Below are 15,014 nucleotides of genomic sequence, written 5' to 3'. Positions count from 1 at the left end.
CATTTACATACACTAAAACCTATAGAACACTTCAGGAGAGGGAACACAAAGAAAAGCATGATAAGGCCTCTTCACGTACACACTGTTACGTTTTTATTGTTATATTAAAGAACATTTCCTGCATTATCACTTATTAACTCATACATACCGTCCTTTCTTTATTATTTAATTCTATCTTTGTATTTTTCTGTGTCACAAACCCGGAACAATGTGTATATTATGCCTTTACGTCTGTTTCTTTAAGTATATATCTTATTTTATCTTATTTAATTAAAACATATTTACTTTATCTTATCCTATCGTAGAATGGAGCAACTGTGAGGAACCCCTATTTCTGAGTGGGCTGCTTTCTTGTGCTACTGTGAAGGGGAGCGCTGAAGCTCCTCCTCCGGAGAGATCTATAAAACACTGCGAGGTGTGAGAAGACAAATGAATTTCATCCCACCTCTCGACCCCTCAGATCCGCAGAGACCCGTCCGTCTCCTCCAGTACCGATCACTGTTTCTAGGCAGAATCCCGAGCGACGTGGAGAGGAGCCTCCGAAGATCCTTCACATCCGAGAAGAGGCATCACTCTGAGCTGTAGAGCAAAACACCCAAACTGTGAGTGGACTTTTTAAAACGACAGCTAAAGACCACATCGATTCAGAGGAGCTTTAATTAGCAATAGAGGTGGGGAGTAACTAAGTACATTACAACTACTATTTCTCAAGTACAAGATCTGAATACTTCTACTATTACTCAAGATCTGAGTATTTCTACTTTTACTCAAGTACAAGACCTGAGTACTTCTACTTTTCCTCAAGATCTGAGTACTTCTTCTTTTACTCAAGTACAAGATCTGAATACTTCTACTATTACTCAAGATCTGAGTATTTCTACTTTTACTCAAGTACAAGATCTGAGTACTTCTACTTTTACTCAAGTACAAGATCTGAGTACTTCTACTTTTACTCAAGTACAAGATCTGAGTACTTCTACTTTACTCAAGTACAAGATCTGAGTACTTCTACTTTTACTCAAGTACAAGATCTGAGTATTTCTACTTTTACTCAAGTACAAGATCTGAGTACTTCTTCTTTTACTCAAGTACAAGATCTGAATACTTCTACTATTACTCAAGATCTGAGTACTTCTACTTTTCCTCAAGTACAAGACCTGAGTACTTCTACTTTTCCTCAAGTACAAGATCTGAGTACTTCTACTTTTACTCAAGTACAAGATCTGAATACTTCTACTATTACTCAAGATCTGAGTACTTCTACTTTTCCTCAAGTACAAGATCTGAGTACTTCTACTTTTACTCAAGTACAAGATCTGAGTACTTCTACTTTACTCAAGTACAATATCTGAGTACTTCTACTTTACTCAAGTACAAGACCTGAGTACTTCTACTTTTACTCAAGTACTCAGATCCTATAACAAACACACACTATAACCTAGGAAAATACGTGGTTTGAGTTGCAGGAATAATCATAATTATTGTAGATAGAGATACAACAATGTAAAACCTAGTAAGGCCAGATGTTGAGTGTGAGAAAAACTGGGAGGAGTGAGATCTCGGTTGGCTCAGACCATCTTGTCTCCCCCCAACCTGCTGCAGAGACGTCACACAGGTGGCGAGCTAATGGAAGTGTCAACAAACAAGACGTCACACTGAGCGGCCGACCGTGATTGGCTCACAGCCCCGGGCCCGCAGTTGCTATGCAGGTTTATATTCTTTAAGTCCTTTTGAATGGCACTCGCACGGGCATACACACACACACACACACACACACACACACACACACACACACACACACACACACACACACACACACACACACACACACACACACACACACACACACACACACACTGTTTGCATCTGGGTTGAAAAGTGAGCAGCAGGAGCATATGGAGTCAGAGGTTACATGATATATGTATATCTAGTATATATATTACAATAAATGAACATCAGATCAGATATCATATCAACATTAAACTGTTTACACCAGGGGTACATAAAGTGAAGCAAAAGAAAGGATAGCTAAATACTTTATATAGGGACTTGGGGAACCAGAAGGTCACCGGTTCAAGTCCCCGAAAAACCAAGTGCTACCGAGGTGTCCCTGAGCAAGGCACCGTTCCCTCCACTGCTCCTCGGGCGCCATCCATATGGCAGCCCACTGCTCCTAACACTAAGGATGGGTCAAATGCAGAACGTATGTTTCCCCTCTGTGGGACCAGTAAGGGATCCTTCTTCTAAGTAAAATGAACAGCAGTAGGAGTGGAGGCAGGGGGACTGTGAGTGGTTAGGGGTCAAAGGTCACGGTGAACAGGTGAGTGTTTGGAGCAAAATGTCTAATAAAACATTGACAAAAATTGAAAATATTTCTATAAACAAAGTTATACTCAAAATGTTACTACACTATATAAACTATATATTACAATACAAGCAAACTTCTTATGCGTGTAAGATTGTATTGAAATAAATAAAAAAGTCTTATTTGTATTTATTTTAATGTATATATAGTACACTATGTTCATATGTTCAACAGATCAGTATATTACAGAGTATTTTATTTTATTCTATATATTTTATAATGTTGAGATACTCCTCTGAATATAAGTATTATTTACAGAGAATATGTTTATGTATTCTTTATTTTATTTTACATTTTTAATGTTGACTGTATTTCATTCTATTTTTTTAAAAAGTTATTTACAATTCTTGTTGATTGTCTGTCTGTCTGTCTGTCTGTCTGTCTGTCTGTCTGTCTGTCTGTCTGTCTGTCTGTCTGTCTGTCTGTCTGTCTGTCTGTCTGTCTGTATCCTGAGGTTGTATTGTTTTTGTTGATATAACGCATGTCACGTCATACGTCATCACGTTGACCCGGAAACGGAATTGAAACACGTGTGTTTTCTGAAGGGAAGCACCACGCATGTTGAGAGAGCCGAACTCAGGTAACATTTATCTCTTTATTCCAGCAGATATGGTCAAACAAACCCCTCTGTGTAGTGATCTGAAGCTGTTAGTTCACGGAACTATGAGCTAACCTCTCACGTGTTCCTCTCCGACTGTTAAAAAACAAACTACATAAACGTGGCTAGCATTAGCCGGCTAGCTTTGTGCTAATCTGTCACTACTTTTATCACTTAATTTCAGTAGTTATTGAAAAGATAAATACCTTTCTGTAGCACGTAGAATCTGTTTGTTGACATGACTATGAGCTAACCTCACACCTGTTCCTTTCTGACTGTTTAAAACTAAAACTACTTAAACGAGGCTAGCTTTAGCCGGCTAGCTTTGGCACAAACTGTCTTTTAAGGTAAGATGGAAATTCAGGTGTGATGACAGCAACACAAAGGAGAATTGTACGCTGGGAACATGTCCCAATCACTTTTTGAAATGCCAATTTTGTCCCCACCACTTTTAAAAAGAATAACTTAGTATAAATGTTCTGAAAAACCGCGTGCACGAAGATATGTAATAAAGAAACGCAGTTTATTTTCCACGTGACAACATGTGAGAGAACCGTTTGGCTGTGTTTCTGGGGACCCAAGATATCAGTAAACTTTAAATGGAAAATGTAAAACCAGCCATTGCTCCCTCTCTCAGCAGCAGGGTGAGATCTGAACACAAGTCAACTCAAAATAATTCCTCCCTACTCTGCTGACTCTGCAAGGACCCAGAAACATGCAGAAATGTTGTTTTGGTTGAAGTAAATGTTGAACCCTTGCTTTATTTTGTTTCTCAGAGTATCAGAATGTGTAGTTTACATTTAAAATAAAATAAAATCTACAGGGGTCGGTTTAGCAGGTGTGTGTCTCCTGAAATCAGACAGAGATGATTGGCTTCCTCAATAATTTCCCACACGCCAAACGCATACCTGTGTTGCTGAAACAAAACAAAAAAAGGTGGCGTGCAATACAGTTGTGTTTAACGCCAGGTGTTCTTAACTCTGGTGTTTCAGGACATAAAGCGAACCCTTCTGTGCGTCACCATGGCTGTGAGAGCGTCTTTTGAGAAGAACAACGAGATCGGCTGCTTCGCTAAACTCACCAACACGTACTGTCTGGTGGCCGTCGGCGGCTCGGAGAACTTCTACAGGTAGGACGCTCCAATACACCTGACATGTTAGGGTGTGCCAGCTCGTACTTTTACTAAAGTACTAAATATCCGCTAATTTTAAAGTATTTTCCAATGATTTGCGTATAATCGATATGGCTACAGTTTGTCGTGTTTATTTGTTGCTTTAAAAATGAAAATCCGATCTGAAATCACTCTGTCATTGTCTGTGATGCAGTGTGTTCGAGGGGGAACTGTCGGAAACCATCCCAGTGTTTCACGCTTCCATCGCAGGCTGTCGCATCATCGGGAGGATGTGTGTGGGTGAGTAACAAACACACACACACACACACACACGGAACACTCTACAGTGTTAGAGAGGGCCCGTGTGGATGAATCGGTCTCTTCGGGGTTGTGGTCCTTCAGCCCCTCTGTGTTCCTGACGGTTTTCTGTCTGTGGTGGTCAGGGAACCGTCACGGCCTCCTGGTGCCCAGCAGTACGACAGACCAGGAGCTGCAGCACATCAGGAACAGTCTGCCGGATGCCGTGCGGGTGCAGCGGGTCGAGGAGCGGCTGTCAGGCGCTGGGAAACGTCATCGCCTGCAACGACTACGTGGCGCTGGTTCATCCGGACCTGGACCGGGTGAGTCACTGTGCCGAGAGACCGGATCTCCTTCTCAACGTGTTATAACTTATTCCGCAGCAATCAAAACGGGTTCAGAGGAAGTCGCTGGAGGCCGACAGAGTACGATGGATAATAACTTTACTACGTCAGAGGCAGAACACACAGTCGGGTACTCCTACTGGAACTAGTTGTCAGGGTCAGATTGTTTTTGGGTAACTCCTGTCTTGAAAATGTTCCTGTGTAATACACAAGCCCTCTCCAGCTGTGGACACGTTACTGAGAACCTTTAAAGACTGTCTTATGGTTCTGTTTGTCCTCTGTGTGTCCAGGAGACGGAGGAGATCCTGGCGGACACGCTGAAGGTGGAGGTCTTCCGTCAGACGGTGGCGGAGCAGGTTCTGGTCGGATCGTACTGTGCCTTCAGTAACCAGGGAGGCCTGGTCCACCCCAAGACGTCCATCGAGGACCAGGACGAGCTGTCCTCACTGCTGCAGGTCCCGCTGGTGGTGAGTGGACGTCACGCCACACAGGTGGAGTAAGAGAGTGTTCATGCGAGTCTAACGCTCCTCCCTGTGCAGGCGGGCACCGTGAACCGGGGCAGCGAGGTGATCGCGGGCGGGATGGTGGTCAACGACTGGTGTGCGTTCTGCGGACTGGACACCACGAGCACCGAGTTGTCCGTCATCGAGAGCGTCTTCAGACTCAGCGACTCGGCACAGCCCTCCGCCATCGCCACCAGCATGAGGGACTCGCTCATCGACAGGTGAGGACGCTTAATTCCTCTTCCTCTCTGCAGCGGGTACCGGGGGACGCAGCTCCAAAACATTCAGGATTAAAAAAAAACACAACGTAGTAAAACCCCCGAACACAAACAGCAGCAGGAACCTGGGGCGGCTTTTATTCAAGGACTTGTCTTCAGTTCAAGATTCAGATACTTCATAAACAAATAATGGATGTTTGTCTTTGGAAGTGAAGATGTATATTCACTTCAAACAAGTCATTCCTTAGAGCTGGTGGATTAGTTTCAGGGCAGACATTAGACATCTTTAATGTGGAATTGAAAGGAAACGGATACGTTCATACAGAGAAAAGGGGGATATTGCGTCCTAAAGTGGCAGTCATAATAAAAGTGCAAATTCAAAGGCTTTATTGTCTCTTGCACGATATTCAGAGAGTCACTTTGGGAATAAAATCTGAAGTGTCGGCCTCCTAAACATAGAAAATGTAAAATAATTTATGCATAAAAAATAGGCTTAGATAACAGAAGGTAAATATGCATATCTTAACTCTCCTTTCTCTTCACACATGGATCAAACCAAGACTTGAAGTGTCAGTGCACGCCTTCAACCCAGAGCAGCTTCTCTTTTACGTAAATAAAGGAGTCATTTTTAGTTTGGCCTCCAGAATGAAGATGTGACGCACTGACTCATTTACACTGGAACATCACACACTCCTCCTCACACACCGGTTAATATTACCATGTGTGAGGCACACACACACACACACACACACACACACACACACACACCCCTGTTCATGTAATAGCTTTGTAAGAATTATTCAAATTAAAGATAAGATGTTATTTAAAAAAACAACCACAACAGATTGTACCTGATAGGCTAAGGGGGCGGGACATTTCTAAACTGGTTGACCAATCACAACGGAGCCGGCCAGCTAGCCAATCAGAGCAGACCTAGATCATTTTTTGGTGTAGTTTCCTTTTAAGGTGCTTTATTTGTCCCTCTCTGTGGTTTTAACCTCTCCTCCGCTCTGTTCCCCTCAGCATGGCGTGAGCAGCTCAAACGAGAACACCGACAAGCTGCTGGACCTCATTTCTCCTCTCCTGCAGACATATTACACACATCCTCTGATCCAATGTTTCTAAAACCCTTCCTCTGGCCCTTCACACCTCCTCTCTGGAGGAGATCCTGATTGCGGGGGTTGTGTATGTCTGATGTCTCGTTCACGTGCAATTTGAGGGGTCAGACATTTAATCTTTTGGGGGGATTGATGGGAATCCAAACAAGTGGGAATGCTTTGTGTAGTTTCCTCCCAGTTTGGACGGACAGACTGGTGCTCAAACATATTAGAAGTCAGTTATTTCTGTGCCTGTTTCATAAAGAAGTCTAAAAAGAAGCAATGAGATGAGACCGTAGTATCTTTAAGAGTCTGAAATATGATGTAGTTATCAAGCAAACTGTTATGAGCATGCAGTATGACACACACATGTACAGCAAGATGTGTGTGTGTGTTTTCTGTATGAAAAGAGACCGATTCCTCCTTCAGGGACAAATCCAAGTCCTGAAGTTTATTTTTAGCTAACAGTACGTCTCGTCTGTCTTGTAAAATAAAAATAAACCCTCTTTTTATCTGTGTGTGGTTCTTGTGGAAAGTCAATACTTTAATTAAAATACTGGAGGTTTATGGCTGCATTCATTCGTCAGCTGTAAAGTTTAAGGGCTGCACACTTAAATTGAGATGCACATCTACAACATGTACAGTTAAAAAAAAAGTCCCCTCCCATCGACCGTGCCCCTTTAATACGGGGGAGGAAGATGTGCCACAGTCCGGGATGTTATTTAAACCACTCTGTAAACTCTGGGCTCTTCCAGTTGTGCAGGATCAGTCTTCAGCTACAATAAAACCTGCCAGTCAGTCCCCGTTCTGCTTCAGTAAGGCCTGGTGGCGCAGGAGATGTGTCCCCTAGCAAACAGAGCTGTGGTGTACCATAGAGCAGGGGTGTCCCAACTTTCTGATTGGCCCTCCGCTAATTTTAAAAGTATAACGGAATCTGGCCCACACCTGAACCTGTGCTTCTTCTTGATGCGTTAAGCCTTTTTTCCAATCAATCCTGACAATTGAAGTTGAAAACATTTCTAACAAATCTAAAAGACTTATTTACACCATCTTGAAATATACCCTTCATATGTCCCCTCATTTTATCAAGCTGAAGCTCCTGCTTTAAGGACAGAGCTGAACTTATGAGGCAATATAGCTCAACTCTGGAGAGGGCCCATCCCTTCGTATGTTTTTCTGTATGTGACCCTCGGAGAAAAAGGTGTGGACCCCCCTGCCTAAGAGCGTGAAGACGTGTGCTCACCCCTTCGTCACCTTTCCAACACGTATCGTCCTGAGTTAAACCCGTTTGAGGTACAGATCCTCTATTTGAATACTTTTTACAATTCCTATTTATTGTAGTTGCAAAATCAGTCAAAATAATGGAACATGTGTAGGTGTGTTTTTCACATCTGGCAGCCCTGACTGTCTTTCATCGTATTTTAAATCTCTAATCTACTTCCAGTGATTATGACATGCAGGACACCAGAAAATCCCAGAATGTTTTTAATATATAGGGTCACATGTTGCTCGTATGTTCTGGCTTTTATGACCCATAATAATATACTAGAGGCTTTGAGTACTTCTTTGTGACGTCAATCATCCTGCTGGTCTGTAGTGTCCTCTACTGGGGAACATGGGGTATTTCTTCTATATGTTCTACTGTATTTAATGAAGCAGACAATGTGCATTAACATAGATTAATTGAAAAAATGAATGAAAAGACATTTTTTAAAGGCAACTTTTTTTATTTATTGGCAAATGCTTTGAATAAGGTTGCAGCAATGCGTCTATGTACACCCCTCCGAACAGTGACATGTCAGAAAGCCTAAAGACAAACACGCAGCTCGATTATATGATCGTTTCTACGCACACAGTTTGTTTGTTTTCCTTCAAAACTTTCACTCATTTTCAGTTTTTGGTTCGGGAAACACCTAGAAATGTCTAAATTAAACAACACTGCGTAAAACCAATGTACATTGATCTAAAAAAAAACAAGGTTAAAACATGCAGGGCCTGTAGTGCAGCACAACCTCCTGTTCTATAAAGTAATTTAAAGAAAGGCAGACGGACGAACACACGGACAGAGAGGTGATAATAATCGATATATAGATATACAGTCATTTCCTAAAAAAACCCTATGCCAACTCTCTTATATTGGTATTAATTTATGTGCAAAAGAAGCTCATTCATGACCAACGTTAAATACATTTTGTTATGCTAATGCTACCGTGACACGCGTGTGAAGGGGGGGAGGTCTTATTTCCTCTGCTCGATATACAACTTGTGAGAATAAATAACACACTTCCTGTCCTCACGCTCCTGACCCTTCACTCTCCTGTGCTGCTAACGCTAACCGAGCTAATCGAGTGGTGCAGGAATGACCTATTTTTTTTAACCCGACCCTGAAGGCAGCATCTCCCTGGTCCTCTGTTCACAGCCAATGGGATTCCTCCACTGGGTTATTGAACAATGATAAGCCAACGTTAAGCTATAGAGGAACATCAGGGTCACATGACTTCACGCTAAGCTAACAGCGGCTAATGTTGTTCATGTTTAGACGCTTGTGAGCAACCGCGTTTTTAAATTGGGGTTTTTATTGATGTGATTTATGTCGTAGAACAAAAAGCTTGTGTCAACCACAGACCGTATTTCAGTCGAACAACGAAAAACACATTCAGACAACCATTGACTTCCAAACAGGAAGTGATAAAATGCTGAGTCATTCCCGTTTTTTTTTTGCAGGACTCATTCCTGCACCACTCTTCAAAATGTTTCCTTTTTTAAAACCCCTTGTGTTATTTTCGGCGACCTAAAATCTACTGAACCGGCTTTTGAATCCGCGTCCCCTGATTGGACATTAAATGAAGCGTCATGAGGGGCGTCCTTGTGCGGGAAAACAGGCGCACCAACGTGATGCCAACGGGTGTGTTGTGCTTCAGTCTGTTGTCTGGTTGTAGCAGCGTCTGTTTAGTGATGCTAATGCTAATGCTAACTTCCCTCCTGTGACATTAAGCTCTACAGGAAGTGGTAGTGTTGCGTTACCCTGCGAGGGCGTGGCGGGGTTAAATATTGCACATGTAGAATGAATTATTAGAGTAATTAAATGTCCCAGGATTACAGTCGTCGTTAGCCTGACCGTTAGCTACTCGGTAGCCATTGGCGAGGTGGCGAGCGGAGCCTCAGGCCGACGGAAAAATGTACGATTAAAAACAAATGACACAAAGAGAAACTACGCCTAATGTCTCAAACTAAAGATTAAAAAACGAAAACGAGTTAAAAAAAGGTTAAAGTAGAGTCCCCCCGTCGATCTGCTAGCCTGTTGCTAAGAGGAGGTCGTAGAGCGATGACTCGGGGTAAAGAAGGATGTCAAAACCACTTCCTGACTGGCTTAGCGTTTCTGAAACACTTCCTGTTTAGTTTTGAGGTTGAAAATCAATTTCAAAAATTGCCCAAACGTGATTGGCCGGTTTGTCCCGCCTTTTTCAAAATAAGAGTCTGTGCAGGACTGAGGGAAGGAAACTAGAAACACACAGGATGTCCTCAGCTAGTGTAGTACTGACCGATATGGGGGGGGGGGGTGGTGTTCACTACAGAGAGAGGGGAAGGGGGGGTCACATGCACGCTGACCGGGGGGGTGCTACACCGTCAGATTTTTTCTTGACCTTTTATATGCCTCCTCCCCGCCCTCCCCCCAGCACCTGAAGATGTCCCGCTCTCCCCTCCCCTGGCCCCCTCCCTAGCAGCCGAAGGTCTCCTGCGAGGCGTAGACCATGTAGAGGAAGCCGTCCTCGTCCCGCTCCTGCTCGTAGATCTCAGAGATGGCCGTGGAGACTGACACCATGCTGTGCTGGTTCACCAGTAGGAAGAAGGCCTGGGTCGGGTTCAGCTGCAGCCGGCGCCTTTGGTGGGGGGGGTAGAGGTTTGGTTTCAAGATGATGCATTTCTGTAGACCCTGAAGGCAGCATCTCCATGGACCAATGGGATGTGTCCGTGTGTGTCGTGTGTGTGTGTGTGTGTGTGTGGTGTACCTGATGATCTTGACCAGCTCGCTCATGTTGACATGGTCTGGCACCAGGAACTTGGTCTTGTCCAGAACAGGAAGCTGCTTCTCCCCCTTATACCTCTCAATGATCACCTTCAGCACACACACACACACACACACACACACACACACACACACACACACACACACACACACACACACACACACACACACACACACACACACACACACACACACACACACACAGTAAAGTGTATAGTAAATGTACTTAGTGACATTACACTGCTGTTGGTAGACGGGGGAGGGGGGAGGGGGGAGGGGGGGTTGTAGCGATAAATAAAGGCTTTCCTCGAGGAAGGCTCCTTGCTTGATTTGGAGTTGTGTTTCCGTTGTTTTATTGGCTTTTTTGTCATCACTGCAAATGAACTCTGAAAGCAACGTAACGATGCTTGCTGATATGAAAGCCAGATAGGACGACATATAACGCTCATCAACCACGATCAACATTCACTGCTTCGACACACGTGGTGTTCTGCGTCCTGAGCTTCCGTCTCCACAGCTACGTCACGTTCAAAAAGGAGCGTACGGGCACGTGTGTGCACAGAAACCTCGCTCCGCATCGGTGGAGCGTTGGAGTGTATGAGGTTGAAATGAGAGGCGCTTACGGGGATCTTGTTGGGGTGCTGGTCCCGGATCTGCTGGACCTCTTTGCACCGGTCAGCTGTGGAGAACAAAACACAGACTCAGTAAGTTGCATATTCTGATTCCTGCAGCCTCTCCCTCTTTCTTTAGGCGGCATTTTCACCTCCTCGCTGCTCTCTGTGATGTGAGGAGGATCTCTATTCGAGGAAACAGAGCAGCAGCACTGGCTGGCTCTGAAGCTCAGAGGAGCGACTGTGAATGGGTTCTTTGTTTTGATGTCTGCGGATGTTTGACTAGGGACAGGGTCACTGCTTTTATCAAGAATAAAGGTCTATCTTTCAGGAGATACTGCGGGTTCAGACAGGATCTAATTTAAAGCTCACAAAGGAGGCAATCCAATATGACTGTCTTGTATTGGATATCCAGTTCCCTTCCTGGCTTTACATCCCAAGTCAATATCCCACTCATTCAATATCACATTACCCTCAGGACCCTCTGGTCCCTGATATCAAAAAGAAGGTTTACACTTTGACTCTCACAGGGCCTCAAGGGTCCTGCTGCACCTTTACCAGCTCTGAGAACACTTTGATGATCAATCATTATAAAACATATCAGAGATATTATTCTGAAATGGACCAATCAGACAATGACTACTTTTACTGTCGCTACTTTAAGTACATTTAGAGGAGAGTACTTTCTACTTTCACTGGAGGAACATTTAGAATACTTTCACTGTGACAGAGTATTCCTACACTCTGGTACTTCTACTTTACTCAAGTACAAGACCTGAGTACTTCTACTTTACTCAAGTACAAGACCTGAGTACTTCTACTTTACTCAAGTACAAGACCTGAGTACTTCTACTTTACTCAAGTACAAGACCTGAGTACTTCTACTTTACTCAAGTACAAGACCTGAGTACTTCTACTTTACTCAAGTACAAGATCTGAGTACTTCTACTTTACTCAAGTACAAGACCTGAGTACTTCTACTTTACTCAAGTATAAGACCTGAGTACTTCTACTTTACACAAGTACAAGACCTGAGTACTTCTACTTTACTCAAGTACAAGATCTGAGTACTTCTACTTTACTCAAGTACAAGACCTGAGTACTTCTACTTTACTCAAGAACAAGACCTGAGTACTTCTACTTTACTCAAGTACAAGACCTGAGTACTTCTACTTTACTCAAGTACAAGACCTGAGTACTTCTACTTTACTCAAGTACAAGATCTGAGTACTTCTACTTTACTCAAGTGCAAGATCTGAGTACTTCTACTTTACTCAAGAACAACATCTGAGTACTTCTACTTTACTCAAGTACAACATCTGAGTACTTCTACTTTTACTCAAGTACAAGACCTGAGTACTTCTACTTTACTCAAGTACAGGATCTGAGTACTTCTACTTTACTCAAGTACAAGATCTGAGTACTTCTACTTTACTCAAGTACAAGACCTGAGTACTTCTACTTTACTCAAGTACAAGACCTGAGTACTTCTACTTTACTCAAGTACCAGACCTGAGTACTTCTACTTTACTCAAGTACCAGACCTGAGTACTCCCCCCCCCCCCCCCCCCAGCCTCTGGTTTAGCCTCAGATGCTAGTCCTTGATTTCTCTGTTTACCAGGATTATGCAATGCAGGCTCCTCCTCTCCAAATGTAGGGGCCTGGTTTGGTGTCACATTACACCATGAATCAGTGAACACGTGCACAGGGATAACGTGTCAGCACAAGTTGTTTTCCTTTAGCTCAAGCACGTTGTGTTTACTGCTAGCTTAGCCTAGCTAGCTTACCCAGTAGTAGCTGGTGATAGCCTTCCACGCTAACAGGATCGCCGAGCTAATGGCACCCAGACGGGCTTTTAGCACCAGAAGCCAGAGGAGATACCGGCTGTCTGTTGTCACTGAGTTAGATTTAATCTTTTGCATCACTCTTGATTAGCACTTTAAAAGAGCTGTCAAAAAGAAGTGTTCTCTTGACCCTTAAATGGTTTCTGTATCCTGGGGGATAAAGTGTAATAAAGGGGAAAACAATAGTATATAGGTGCATCAATGTGTAATATGTGTGTATTAATGAGTAATATGTGTGTATTATTGTGTAAAATGTGTGTATTATTGTGTAAAATGTGTGTATTATTGTGTAAAATGTGTGTATTATTGTGTAAAATGTGTGTATTATTGTGTATTATTGTGTAAAATGTGTGTATTAATGTGTAAAATGTGTGTATTATTGTGTAATATGTGTGTATTATTGTGTAAAATGTGTGTATTATTGTGTATTATTGTGTAAAATGTGTGTATTATTGTGTATTATTGTGTAAAATGTGTGTATTATTGTGTAAAATGTGTGTATTATTGTGTAAAATGTATTATTGTGTAAAATGTGTGTATTATTGTGTAAAATGTGTGTATTATTGTGTAAAATGTGTGTATTATTGTGTAAAATGTATTATTGTGTAAAATGTGTGTATTATTGTGTAATATGTGTGTATTAATGTGTAAAATGTGTGTATTAATGTGTAAAATGTGTGTATTAATGTGTAAAATGTGTGTATTATTGTGTAAAATGTGTGTATTATTGTGTAAAATGTGTGTATTATTGTGTAAAATGTGTGTATTAATGTGTAGTTTGGGTGTATAAACATGTCATTGATGTGTAATATGGCTGCATTGAAGAAAGAATCTAATTATGTAATTGATAAATATGTATATGTTCTTATTTAACAGTTAACTTGACATCCACAAGCTTCTGAGATGGTGTCATAAACCTGAGTTTGAAGCAGCTGCAGCAACACAGGCTACCAACATGTAGCAGGCCGGCTAACGAGGGACACATACTGGCTGCTATCGTCATTCAGTTAAGACACATTGCGATTATTCCCTCCTGATTTGGAGTTAAACATCATTGAAATATAACAGTTATCAGGACGAGACAAACAGCGGTGTGTTTTAAACAGCTAACATAACACAACATAGAAGCTAATATGAAATGACAATATTCATTTCTATGTGACATAATACATCATCTGTATAGTATTTCAAACCTTAATGATTAACCTACCTGTTTACATGTTGCTGGTCTCCTCTCTATCTGTATGTATTTTAAACAGTTCGTTATGATGTTATTTTTCACTCTTGGTAAGCATTAAAGAAGCTTTCAAAAATATTAGCTGACACCCAGAGGCTTATAAAGGCTAATACAATAAGAGCCGTGTTTGTATGTTAAGCAGATTGGTATATTAGAGTATTCTTATGTATTCTGTATATTAGATCATGTTGAGAAACTCCTTGAGAATATTTACACATTAGATTTTAAGAAGCTGTGAAACCTCGAAGGTCGGCTGTCAAAATGCCACTGTGGCAAAACAGTTACCCAACTTAGGTAAAATAAAGTATCCATCTATCTATGGTTATTTATCAAACAGAACAAAGAAGACAACAACATAAACCTTCACTTGTCAACAGATACGTTTTACTTTGTCAACAGATTAGCTCGGTAGCTAGCTAGCAGGCCAGCTAACAGGCTATCAGCGCCTTGGTGTGCTTTTCTTACCGAATGTCCTCCTCTGTTTGAAGGGTCTGTCGGACGGCATCTCTCTCGTTGTGATCGCAGAGTTATAAAAGATAGAAATATATAGAAATATGATACGATGAGAGCAGGAGAAAGGAGAAAGAGGACGTGTTTTTCTCTCGGTCTGATGCTCTCTGCTCGTCGCTCAGTCTGAAAACAGATCCAGACAAACAAAGCGAGTAAACCGAGGCGGTGACGTCACCCCCTGGATTTAAAGGGGACGTACAGCATTAAAGGGCCAGTCTTAATAAGGCTGCGCTTAACTTACACATGTCTGTC

At 42.3% G+C, this 15,014-nt stretch overlaps 2 protein-coding genes across 2 annotated transcripts; one reads left to right on the top strand and one right to left on the bottom strand.

Annotated features, from left to right (window-relative positions):
• Positions 1 to 2,810: 2,810 nt before the first annotated feature.
• Positions 2,811 to 7,045, top strand: eif6 (eukaryotic translation initiation factor 6). The gene is given in 8 exon segments (XM_063910318.1): positions 2,811 to 2,945; positions 3,956 to 4,092; positions 4,289 to 4,374; positions 4,518 to 4,630; positions 4,632 to 4,694; positions 5,006 to 5,182; positions 5,255 to 5,439; positions 6,460 to 7,045. Coding segments are annotated over 7 exon segments (741 nt in total). The 5' UTR covers positions 2,811 to 2,945; positions 3,956 to 3,985; the 3' UTR covers positions 6,470 to 7,045.
• A 1,194-nt stretch (positions 7,046 to 8,239) lies between these two features.
• Positions 8,240 to 14,932, bottom strand: map1lc3a (microtubule-associated protein 1 light chain 3 alpha). Its single transcript, XM_063910319.1, has 4 exons — positions 14,718 to 14,932; positions 11,184 to 11,239; positions 10,544 to 10,650; positions 8,240 to 10,414 (listed from the first exon to the last, which is right to left on the bottom strand). The coding sequence occupies exons 1-4, from the start codon at positions 14,755 to 14,757 to the stop codon at positions 10,252 to 10,254; spliced, it is 366 nt and encodes a 121-aa protein (XP_063766389.1). The 5' UTR covers positions 14,758 to 14,932; the 3' UTR covers positions 8,240 to 10,251.
• Positions 14,933 to 15,014: the final 82 nt, after the last annotated feature.

This window comes from Eleginops maclovinus, chromosome 20, assembly GCF_036324505.1.
Source record: "Eleginops maclovinus isolate JMC-PN-2008 ecotype Puerto Natales chromosome 20, JC_Emac_rtc_rv5, whole genome shotgun sequence".
In the NCBI taxonomy this organism is placed as follows: domain Eukaryota; kingdom Metazoa; phylum Chordata; class Actinopteri; order Perciformes; family Eleginopidae; genus Eleginops; species Eleginops maclovinus.
This window is presented reverse-complemented; position numbering and strand designations above follow the sequence as displayed.

Bases quoted from the DNA above. Each gene is read 5' to 3' on its own strand.
- map1lc3a (XM_063910319.1), bottom strand. From the start codon at position 14,757: ATGCCGTCCGACAGACCCTTCAAACAGAGGAGGACATTCG. The intron at 10,651-11,183 runs GTAAGCGCCTCT...TGTGTGCTGAAG, and splicing joins AGCACCCCAACAAGATCCCC to GTGATCATTGAGAGGTATAA. The intron at 10,415-10,543 runs GTACACCACACA...CCCCCACCAAAG, and splicing joins GAGCTGGTCAAGATCATCAG to GCGCCGGCTGCAGCTGAACC.